General features: G+C 42.3%; 1 protein-coding gene across 1 annotated transcript in view; it reads right to left on the bottom strand.

The window, feature by feature from the left end:
* CCDC146 (coiled-coil domain containing 146) overlaps nucleotides 1-12,439 on the bottom strand; it is a 117,784-nt gene that overhangs the window by 4,862 nt on the left and 100,483 nt on the right. Inside the window, exons 14-17 of the mRNA XM_039517692.1 lie at nucleotides 10,695-10,919; nucleotides 8,686-8,914; nucleotides 1,249-1,377; nucleotides 270-407 (exon numbers count right to left, since the gene is read on the bottom strand). Coding sequence (XP_039373626.1) covers nucleotides 270-407; nucleotides 1,249-1,377; nucleotides 8,686-8,914; nucleotides 10,695-10,919 — 721 coding nt within the window. The remainder of the gene's footprint in view (nucleotides 1-269; nucleotides 408-1,248; nucleotides 1,378-8,685; nucleotides 8,915-10,694; nucleotides 10,920-12,439) is intronic.

Raw genomic sequence — 12,439 nt, 5'->3', positions numbered from 1 at the left:
AAAAGGTAAAGAAAACGATCACAGCACAGCTTTCAGAGATTTCAAGTAAATACACAGTATTTCACTTATTTACAACTATAGCTGTCATCTGCAGACAGCTAGATGCAGCAACTAGTAAATAGTTGCCTGTAATGTCCCATGAATCATTGTAAATATAGTAAAAGTTTGTACAAAAGTCATCCTAGTTCTCACTTCCACAAATAAAATACATCAGCAGTTTTAGTTACATACGGGATTCCTGAACACAAAGAGTTTGATCTGATACTTACCCGTTTTGCTAATAGCAGCGTGTCTTCCTTCCCATTCTCTGTCTTGGTACAGAGTCTATCTGTTAGCTGGGAAACTTGCTCATAAATAAAGTCCTTCTCCAACAATTTCTCTTCCTTTTGTACCAGCTGTATTTCTAACTATAATGAGAACAAACCCATACACAATGGTGCTCACAATCACTTTGCAATAGATGCATTTTTACAGACTTGACAGCTTTTTCAAATTGTGTAAATAAATAGTAACAGCATAAATAACCACTTCAAAATGAATCTTTTCCTGAATGACCAAGACTACAGCTCAAGCTCTGCACTGAGACTTGGAGTTAATTTAGTTTCTGTATTATTGCTTTTATTTAAAACAAAAGGAACTTTCTAGCTCCTTGTGGTTGTACAAAGAAATCTGAAAAATGTAAGTTCTGAAGGCTCAAAAACCAGAAAGCAACTAAAAAGAATTCAAAATATACATTTTTATAAAAAAGTCTCATGCGTTTTAAGCCACTTTTTTTTTTTTTTTGTTATTGGAGACCTGACTTAGGATTTAGAGTGTTTGGGGTTGGCCATACTGGACACATGTGGACTCACATTAATGCCACTGTGTTCTGCCCTGACTGTGCTCCTATGCAGAGCTGCTCCTCACAGCTTTCACATCTGTGTGCTGTGCTGCAGCGCCCACAAGCCCAGCTCAAAGATTTTTTTTAACTCTTCATGTAGAAGTTTTATAAGAAATGAAAGAAAAGATTGTTTGCATTGTCAAGGGCAATGGTTCTCAATTTATTCACCATTCTGGGCTGCATATGCAGCTCTCTCTGTTATATGTGGGCTGCATCTACACAATATATATACTATCTATATGGCCCAGATGATGTCACATGGGCTGTGGGTTGAGAACCACAGACTAACATGGCTGCTACTCTGAAACCACAGTTCTAGGGTAATCCAGCCATGTATTGTGATAAATTCTATCAGACATGTGTGGTACCTCTTCAATCTTTTTGAACAATTCAGGTAGTGATGGGTCCTTCCCTTCCAGGACTCGCTTTCTGTTCTTCCCCTCAGGATCAGCGAAGTGTTTCTCCAGACTTTTAATTCTGTCCTTGCACTGAGAATACTACCAAACAAGAAAATATAACTGCCAGGTTTGGGGTGGTTTAAAACAACCAGTTTGATGAGTAGACAAGTAAGTCATTATTGATACATGATAAATGAAATAGCCAATCACAGATGAGGAAGATTAAATGGTCTCATCTCATGAATTACACTGAGTGATGCTTTGGTCCAATTTTGGCTGATTTATACACTAAGAACCCTACTGAAGTTAATGAGTGGGTATAGTATAGATTGGTAGGGCACTATTAGCCTTATTTGTGTTTTATCACAGATTAACACAAGCCACCCCAACAGCTATTCCCATTTCAAACCCATCTTCAAACACTTGTTCATCTGAGGCCTTCCTCACACACAACAAAGTGACCTGGGATTTTTCTATTGGTAAAGCATGCCTCTGGAATGTCAGAGTGCCATTTGAGTGATGAGATACTCTTGCATCTCTAGTGTACTCATCGGGAGGGTTGGAAAAAGGCTGCCTCCTTTGACACCAAGTCCAGCTAGCTAGGGAGGTTGGAGGAAAGGCAAGTTTTCCTGCTTGGAGTGGCTGAGGGCTCGATAACACATCCCTTGAGAGCACAGAGGATGGAAAGAAGGTACAAGGGGAGGCTGCTGTGGGATTACTAGAGTGAGAATTTTCTTTAGGAGAGGACACCATGGCTCTCAGGCAAACCCTGGAAAGATGGAAACTCTCATCCCTTCACTAGAAAGTGGGGGTTTCATTTCCCTCTTTATCCCCAGACCATTTTTCGAATCATGCGAATACACCGTATTTTCAGTGCATTAGTCACTCTGTACCCAGCAGATGAGGACTAGCTCAACATCCCTGTGTCTGAGACCAACTACCTTGTTCTCCATTGCCTATGCCAGGAGTGAGACTAGGGACTAATCATATAGACAATACAAAATATAACAAAGCAAGTATATGTGCTGAGGCCAAGGATTCACAGCCATGTTGCTGAGACCAGCTTCTTCTTCTGGCCCCTGCTGCTTGTTGTCTGCTACTGGCACCTGCATTACTCTGAGCAGAGAGGGAAAATGCCTGAGAGGCTGTACTTGTGGAAACCCAGTAACAGAAATTACCCAGAAAGCAAGGAGGCAAAAAAAAAAGTTGAAGAGCAAAAATAAAAATGAGACACTGATGCTAGTGATGTTGTTATTAATGCTGACAAGTTGTACAGCAAGTCACATTTTTAGCTCCTTGAACATTGTCAGGCTCCTGGCCAAGAGGGACAACAGACTCCGACTTCTCATTTCTTCGGCTTAGCTTTCCCAGTCAATAAGTTACACACACACACACGCACGCACACAAAGAAACAAAACCCTGTAAACTCACCAACAGAGCCCCTGTGAGCTCAATTTTTGAATATTGGAAGGCATTCAGATTCTATGGTAATGGAAGGCAATAAAAGTAGCTAGCTGAAACACAGGCCAGGACAAGTGACACAGGCCGGGGCTGGGTGTTGACAGGGGACACAAGACAGTGACAAGGGACAAAGAGGGGACCCGGACGCAGGGACATAGATTAGGGAACAGGAGTAAAGTCCAGCAGAAGGTAGAGTTCAGTGTAGGGGAAAAGCTGAAAGAAATAGGAAGGGATCTGGCACTGGTATCTGTGGGAGCTGAGGAGTCTGCCCAAAGAGATTTCTGTGGGCTTATGAGAGGAGGCTGCTGGGGAGAACACATCCCTCATACAAATTCAGAGACAATAGGTAGATGGTAGCATGCCAATTTTTGTGTGCATTTTGTGTACACTTCAGGTTAACTTTTCCATCTGGCATGCACATGCACATGGGGGGGGGGGGCTCCTGATGAGAGTTTTAAAAAAGCAGATAGACAAAAAAGACAGGTGATTAATTTTTGTAAATCTCATGATTTTTAAGCCAATCTCTTGATTCTTTTTAGTCTACCGCCTCATGTTTGAACTTGCAGGATTGGCAATAAGTGTTAGTCCATTTTTTGCAGCATGACATATTTGGTATATCTACAGTAATCTATCACAGGTTAATCTGTTGGGCTATTAATCTTTCAGCACTAACATAAACATGATTCAAATAATTAGGTCTAAAGACGATCCACATACTCTCAGGTGAAAAATTACTAGGGAGATAGCTGTCTTTGGCTCTTTCAGCCACAATGGTTTACCATAAATGAAGAAATATTTAGGCCTAACCACAGGGATAGGTTCACTGGAGGTTCAGTGCTGGCCATGTGTTTTTTGATGTGTAGAAATGTAAACACAGATCTGTGAGAGCTGATAGATGTGATGCTATGATAATGATACCAAGTATCAGAGGGGTAGCTGTGTTAGTCTGTATCCACAAACACAACGAGGTGTATGGTGGCACCTTAAAGACTGACACATTTATTTGAGCATAAGCTTCCATGGGTAAAAAAACCCCACTTCTTCAGATGCATAAATGTGTCAGTCTTTAAGGTGCCACCAGACTCCTCGTTGTTTTTTTGCTCTGATAATGGAAAGTCACCAGAACATTCAGTTTAAGCCCTTTTTTCTTGCAAAAAGTCAGCATCCATCTCTTCCTGTTCCAAGAAGTAGCATCACAGAAAAGAACCTTAAAAAGGCTTGAAAACTTTTAAAAAAGGGAACTAGCCATTAGACAAACAAGTCAAAATGTAAGATTGCTGTCCCTCCATTTGTCCAATCATGTTTTGGTTTCAAACATGTGTCACTTGGGTTGGACCACAGGGGGATTGAGAAATAGTTTTTGATGATAGTTAACTAGAAACATGAGCACAACAATACACTGAGTTTTGCAAAAAAGAAGAATTTAAAAACAAGTCTATGATAAATAACAGGATGTAGGTACAGTTCCAGTTGTATTTCACATCTGGGTCTCAACCCTATAAACCTACTCTTCTACGCAATCCTTATTGATATTGATGAGACTAGTCATGTGAGTAGAGAGTGCCCACTCAAGAAAGAGTTTGCAGGATTGGGTCTCTACTCTATAAATTATGTTTTTGTCACAGGACACATCTACCAACTCAGAACAGACACATTTAGAAAGTTTCCCACTAAACTTAAATATAGACTTACAGGTGTTTTTGAAGTGCAAACATCCCAGATTCTTAAGTATGCATTTAAATGTAATGAGAAAAAGGTTTTATAATGTATTCAAAATAAAAATAATAAGCAGCTTAAACAGTATCAATGCAAAGTTTTAATTTTCACAGGTGAAAGAGAATACATATAGCTATATATGAAGGTACTCAACCCAAGGGTACAAAAAATAAATGGCATGCATGTAAATAACCATGCTAATGTATTTGCATAACTGGTTGACTATAATCTTTATTTATTTATTTTCTTCACTCGCCTTATACGTCAGTGTCAGCTGTGGGTAAAACTGTTTCTTGTTTCATAGATTTTACATTTTAAGACCAGAAAGGACCATTCTGATGATCTGTTCTGGCCTCCTGCATAAAACAGGCCATAGATTTTCACCCCATCAGGACACTGCATAAATTCTGAGGTTAACACCTTTACCTATCACTGGTTAGTCCCTCTTTGCTGGCTTAGGAGTGAAGCTGTCTCCTTAAGCACTAAGTGACAGGTTTCAGAGTACATTGGCCAAACCGGACAGTCTCTACGCAAAAGAATAAATGGACACAAATCTGACATCAAGAATTATAACATTCAAAAGCCAGTAGAAGAACACTTCAGTCTCCCTGGACACTCAGTAACAGGCTTAAAACTGGCCATTCTTCAATAAAAAACCTTCAAAAACAGACTTCAGTGAGAAACTGCAGAACTGGAATTAATTTGCAAACTGGACACCATCAAATTAGGCCTGAATAAAGACTAGGATTAAATGGGTCACTACAAAAACTAATTTCCCCCTGCTGATACTCACACCTTCTTATCAACTCTTTGAAATGGGCCACCTTGATTACATTGAACTCATTAGCACTACAAAAGTGATTTTTCCTCCCTTCTTGTCAACCGTTGAGAATAGCCCACTTCCACCTTAATTGAATTGGCTCATTAGCACTGACCCCCCGCCCTCCAGTTGGTACGGCAACTCCCATCTTTTCATATGCTGTGTATTGATACCTCTCTACTGTATTTTCCACTCCATGCATCTGATGAAGTGGGTTCTAGCCCACGAAAGCTTATTCCCAAATAACTTTGTTAGTCTCTAAGGTGCCACAAGGACGCCTCATTGTTTTTGTTTAAGCACTAAGTGGCTCAGCAGGTCTGCACTTTGGACCAATTACCATTTAATGCCAAATATTTCTCATTGATGCATGAAGATGAATTAGTGCTCATGGCTCACTTCAGCCTGCAGAACCAGGCCCTGGATATGCAGTTCCAATTAAAGGTTGTATGGTATTTATACCTTGGGGCAGCCTGGGGTGGAGTTTCACTAGTACCAGAGTTTTTTGTGTCTGACACATGAACTTCTAAGCATTTCTAGCATTAGATGCCTAACACTTGACATGCTACTAGTTTCTGATCTCTATTGCTAGTAGCTCATCTGGCATTAGACATTAGAACCTACTGAACTCTAATGCTAGAGATCCATGTGGCAAGAGTGGCAGGGGTGAGGAGAGCAGGGGCGGCTCTAGCAATTGCGCCGCCCCAAGCAGTGTGGCACGCTGCAGGGGGCGCTCTGCCGGTTGCCGGTCCCGCGGCTCCGGTGGACCTCCTGCAGACGTGCCTGCGGAGGGTCCGCTGGTCCCGCGGCTCCGGTGGAGCATCCGCAGGCACGCCTGCGGGAGGTCCACCCGAGCCGCGGGACCAGCAGACCCTCCGCAGGCATGCCTGCGGCAGGTCCACCGGAGCCGCCGGACGACCGGACCCTCCGCAGGCATGCCTGCGGGAGGTCCACCGGAGCCGCCTGCCGCCCTCCCGGCGGCATGCCGCCCCAAGCGCGCGCTTGGCGTGCTGGGGTCTAGAGCCGGCCCTGGAGGAGAGAAGGAAAAGATGGCAGTCAAGCCTAGGAGAATAGTAAAGAGTATGAATAAAAAGTGGGTAGCAAAGGTTGAGAAGTAGAAAGAAGGGAAAAGAGGAAGTAGAAAAGGGGAAGAGAAGATCACAGGCAACAGAAGAAAGAAAAAACAGAGAAATGAACACAGAAAAGAACACAGAAAAGAGATACTTAATATTATTTGTATTATAGAAGCATTTAGCCCCCACCAGAAATCAGGGTCTTTTGCTTGTGAGAGATGGAGCCTATCTCGAAAAATTTACAGTTTAAACAGACAAGACAGACAAAGTCTGGGAGAAAGGACATGTTGCTATTCCTGTCTTACAGATAGGGCATTGAAGCACAGAGAGATTAAGGCTAAGATCTTCAATGGTATTTAGGCTCCTAACTTCCATTGAAATAAATAAATAAATACCTTGGAGGATCTGGGCCTAAGTGATTTGTCCAAAGTCACATAGGAAGTCTGTGGCAGAGCTCCTAAAGCCTAGCCCAGTGCATTAACCATAAAACCATTTTTCCTAGAGACAAGGGACTGGCTCAGGGACTGAATTTGGTTTGGTGTCACTGATTGGATTCAAGGCTGAATCAGTATTAAGAGTCAGATTTGGATCCACTACATTGGGTCAATATCTTGTGCAAATGACTGTTCTTGAAAGACACTTGGTACATCTGAACTGGAAGCACATACTAGAACATTTATGAGTTTGAACCCAACCAGGGACCAAAGCCCCAGGAACAGATTCAAATCAAGTCCAGAGATTCAAATTCAGCAACCCACCCCAAAATGCTGAGTTTGGATTACAGGTTATAGTTTTCATCCATATCTGGGAGGTACAACAAAACAAACAGAATGTGTCTCACCAGAGACAGGGCCTGTTGTCCATCTCAGATGAGGAGTGTTCACTCCAGAAGAGCTAATTGGGACATCAGAAAGTGGCAGAAGTAATGAGAGAGTTGGATCAACTGGCCTACAGTAAGAACGAAATTGAGGCATGACCTCTTGCTTTTAAAATTCTGATGACTCATTATTTGCCATTGGTCACTGGAACAATCTCCCACTTGGGAAAATTTCTGAAATGTACCCTGTCATTAATATCATGCTCACTATGCTTCACGGCTTTCTGATTTTATTTTACATGAGAAACTAACACCCCCAACCCCACAAAAATAGCAATAGTCTCCCTTTACATAAACCTTTATGCTTGATAAGAATCACCATGAAGGAGAAGCTACAGGATGTTTACAATTTCTGCTACAGTATCAACCCAAAGTTTCACAACTGACTTTGCTTCAGTTCAGGAAACAACACCTCTGTTTTGTCACTGCACATGCCTGACTGACTCACCATATCATTTCAAATCTCAGCTGAAAAATCTTTATTTCCTCTGGCTCATTTCCATAGTTTCTCACTCCCTTTATTCATTATGTAACTCTATAACTCAATTAATTACAGTACCCCTATAAAGTTCTTTGAGGTACAGTTTTATGAAAAACTCTGTACAAAACTGTATTCTCTTAGCTATACAAGCAATTTTCCTGAAAGAGCAGAGGTAATAGAATAGTGCAGTGCTATCTTACAATGAGTCACAATCTCTAGTCTATGCAACTACTAGCAGCACTGATGCACCATAAATTACAATTCTGTACAGAAGCAAACAGAATATGTATGGAAAAGATTACCATCTGGAGATAAGGTCAGAAGTAAATGAGCCATTTCAGAAAGCAAAGGAAGAATGTCCACAACAATGACGAACACTACGGCTTGTTAATTGTTCAATGTCATTTTGTAATGAGAGCTAAAACACTCACTGTTTTTTATATGGAGGAACATGTACATGGATTATATCATAGTAGGCAGCATAGTCTCCAGAGTAGGTTTAAGGTCAAGTATTTTCAGTGAATTGAGCTACTATTTTGCAAAGTGGAAAGGCTGAAGAAAGACACAGCCAATACATTTTTGACTAATTTCAGATGGTGCCTGTTTTTACATGATGCCTTATGCCTATCCTACAGTATAACCATGCTGATGTTTAAAGCAACATTATTTTTATCTTAGGCCCCAACCACTTCAGCAAGTGTGTAAGTTTAATCATGTGAGTTGACTGAAGTCAATAGGACTACTAACTTTCTTAAAGTTACGCACATGCTTAAGTGCTTTACTGGATTGGTACCTTAATGTTTTGTCAATCATACTGTTCACATTGTAACTTTTTGTATGGAATAAATTTAAATTCCCACAACTGTGATTTAATTTCTTTTATCAGAACACAGAGTAGCACAAACTGAAACAATGTATGTATTAAAAAAAAATGAAAATAAAACCAACCCCTCCCAGAAATTAGTTCTCTAATTCTACCTACCTGAATCTGAAGTACCACCAGATCTGCATCCAAGGCATTCTTCATTGGCAGTATTTTCAGGGACAACTCAATCTGTCTCTTTTTCTCAGCTAGCTTCAGGTTCAGAAATCTGATCTTTTCATCCATGACTTGTATCTCGATATCGCCATTTCTACTCATCATTTCCTGAATGTTTATTTTTTCATAGAAAATACATACTTCTTCCTCTCGCTCTATGAGCAAAACACCACTGCAATAGACCCAAAATGAAAAGTTAAAGCCAGGTTGTAAAATTTTCCATTCACATTCAGTGTTAGTTCCATTCAAGAATGCAAGTGGCAGATTTTAGCACTAGCAATAATCTCTGGAAATGTGCACAGATTTCACAAAATCCTTATTTAATCCCTTGTGGTATTATTAACCAGTGACAAAAATGTTCATATCTGTGAGAATTAGTGGACATAGAACTGCAAACATAAACTATGTGCTGGTCTCCCAGCATACTTTTTTTTACAATTCTATTGCCTTCCATGGAAGTTATTTAAAGAACAGGTTATCTGGTCAGTGATATTAATCTCTTGTGCCTTCTCATACCATACGGGTGGGCAAACTTTTTGGCCCAAGGGCCGTATCTGGGTATGGAAATTGTATGGCAGGCCATGAATGCTCATGAAATTGGGGATTGGGGTGCAGGAAGGGGTGAGGGCTCTAGGGTGGGGCCAGAAATTAGGAGTTCAGGGTGTGGGAAGGGGCAGTAGGTTGGGATACGAGGGGGGTGAGGACTCCTGCTGGGGGTGTGGGCTCTGGGGTGAGGCTGGGAATGAGGGGTTGGGGGTGCAGGAGGGTGCACTGGGCTGGGACCAAGGGGCTCACAGGACAGGAGGAGGATCAGGGCTAGGGCAGAGGGTTGGGGCACAAGAGGGAGTCAGGGGTGTGGGCTACAGGCGGTGCTTACCTCAAGCAGCTTCCTGAAGCAGCAGCATGTCCCTCCTCCAGCTCCTACACGTAGAGGCAGCCAGAGGGTTCTGCATACTGCCCCGTCTGCAGGGGCTGCCCCTGCAGCTCCCATTGGCCACGGTTCCTGTCCAATGGGAGCTGCGGGGGCGCTGCTTGGGGCAGGGGCAGCGTGCTGAGCCCCTGGCTGCCCCTACACATAGGAGCTGGAGGGGAGACATGTTGCTGCTTCTGGGAGCCATGTGGAGCCACGGCATGGAGCAGGGCAAGCCCTGGACCCAGCTCTCCAGCACGAGCTTGAGGGCCAGATTAAAACATCTGAAGGGCCGGATGTGGCCCCCGGGCTGAAGTTTTACCACCCCTGTCATACCACATCTGTGCACTTATAAACAAACAGGGCAGGATGATATTAAGTTCTCAGGGGATTCAACAGCCAATACAGTTGTTATTATAGATATTATTCTGTGGGTTGTACAATGTAACCAATGAAGAAATGCCAAAGAACTGTACAATGTAATGCACAGGTTTCTCACCAGCAATGCAGATATTGCCATTCTAGTGAGGCCAAATTCCGGGTATCTAGCATTCCTGGTTAGAAGGTTTCCTCCTTTTAAAAATATTATTGATACAAGGAAATAAACAAAAATAACTTTGGCTAATGGTAGGCCTGTTCCAGGACTATTTTTCATTTCAAAATTTAAACATAAAACTATCGCCAGTTTATATTTATAGGCAAAATACAACAGTATCTTCAGCCGAAACACCTGGTCGAAAAGGGACTCTCCCCAACCCGGTGAAAATGAGTAAGTGAATGAGGGTGGGGGACAGTGAGTTACGGAGGGAGGGGGGATGGAGTGGGGTGGGGCCTTGGAGAAGGGGCGGGGCATGGGTGTTTGGTTTTGTATGAGTAGAAAATCGGTAACCCTATCTATAACAATAAACTGCAGATGGACATCAGAACTAGATCCTATGAATAAATGGTGTCTTTCATCAATTGCTGGTTACCATTTAAAATAAGTGAAATGTCGTGGAAGTGACGCAAGGTGTTTTAGGTGTCAAATTACCCTTTTTCTTACCTCTCATTTCGACGCAAAACAGCCCTTTCATATTTTTTGCGTAGCTGCACCATTTCCTCTTCAATGTGGGTGAGCATATTGGTGAGTCTGTCGACATCCAGTAACTGTTGCTCTCTCTTTTCCTTCATCTCTTGCAGAGTTGCAATAACTTTGCAGACATCATTTTGAATGCTGTCTTTAATTGCAATATTATTTGAATGCTTCAGAAGGTTTTTCTGCAGTTTTCTTTAATAAAAGTGACAGAGAAAAGGGAAAGATTTTTGTAATTTCAATTCACTTAATATAACAGAACTTGACCTTTATCCTCAGTTTCACTAAAGCCCTTTACACCTCTCTGGCAGTACACAGGAGCATTAAAAGGGGTGGAAACAACCCTCTGAGAATGGCCTTTATGCAGAGTGCCTCCCATCTCTGTATGGAACTGGATAAGGTCTCTACAATTCTTTCATCCCCAGCCCCTCAGACTAAGAGGTGTGTCAGGTACAGAGAAGGGCTATGCACTATGGCTATTGTGATAAACTCAGGACAGGCAGCAGCAAGGGGGGGAGGGGTAGAAAATAGTCCCAGAAGCTTAAAAGGCCCTCCTCCCTATCAATTGAGGAGGGGTAACTATAGGTCAATCAGGTTCAGCTGGGAAGGGGTTACCACAGAATCAATTAGGATCAGCTGAGAGGGAATTACCTGAGGTCAATTAGGATCAGCTGATTCCAACTAAGGGCTGCCTAAGACCTTTTTTAAACCCTCCCCTGTTGGGAGAAGGGGAGAGAGAGAAGGAATCCTGCTGTCAGTAGGTTAGGAGCAGTGAGCCTCACCAGGAGGAGAGGCTGCATTCCTTCCCATAAGGGAGAAAAACAAGGTAAATAGACTGGTGGAAAGAAGGAATGGACTTCCACTGTGAAACTAAGAGGGACTGTTTTACCTCAGCCTGTCTCACCAAGGCTAAAAGCAGCAAAGGCTGGTGAGACCAAGAAGGTGCCTTGCCACACTATTCTCTGCCTCCTAGGGTGCCACAGGAGATAAAGTCATAGGAAATAACACTTAGCAAAATTTTCTAAATATACATAAAGTCTATCTCTATTTAAATAATAATACTGAAATGATATCTTGCACTGTTCTAGTGCCTTTAATTCAAAGATCTCCACATGTTTTACAAACATTAATCATTCCTCACCTCACTCTCATGAGGGAGAAAAGTATTAACATCCCCATTTTATAGATGAATAAACTAATGTAAAGAGAGGTTAAGTGGCTAAAGTAAGATCAAATAGTGAATCAGAGGCAGAGTGAGAATAAAAACTAGAACTCATAATTCCTAGAGATCTGTATTCTCTAACCACTGGATGATGCTCCCTCACTGATAAGGTGGATTTCAGTTGCCACATGGTCCATTCTTCTAAATTGCTAATAAGATTTAGTTTACTCCATCTAGAGTGAGTATCACTGCTAGTTCAAATACCTATTTATCTCTGCTATAAAGAAATTAATCTTAACAGACACAAGAGGCTTTACAGGAGGAAGTGTGATCTCATGGTTAGGTCTCCTGGATTCTATTCTTCACTTTGCCATTGAGTAGCTCTGTGACATAGGATGTCACTAAGCCTCTCTGCCTTAGTTTCCCCTCATTGAAGTAGGGATAATAAGACTTCTCTGCTTCCAGGGGCGGCTCTAGCCATTTCGCCGCCCCAAGCATGGCGGCACGCTGCGGGGGGCGCTCTGCCGGTCGCTGGTCCCGCGGCTCCGCTGGA

This window comes from Mauremys reevesii, linkage group 1 (assembly GCF_016161935.1).
Source record: "Mauremys reevesii isolate NIE-2019 linkage group 1, ASM1616193v1, whole genome shotgun sequence".
Taxonomy (NCBI): domain Eukaryota; kingdom Metazoa; phylum Chordata; order Testudines; family Geoemydidae; genus Mauremys; species Mauremys reevesii.
Note: the sequence above shows the minus strand (reverse complement) of the source record. Positions and strands in the feature narration are given on the sequence as shown.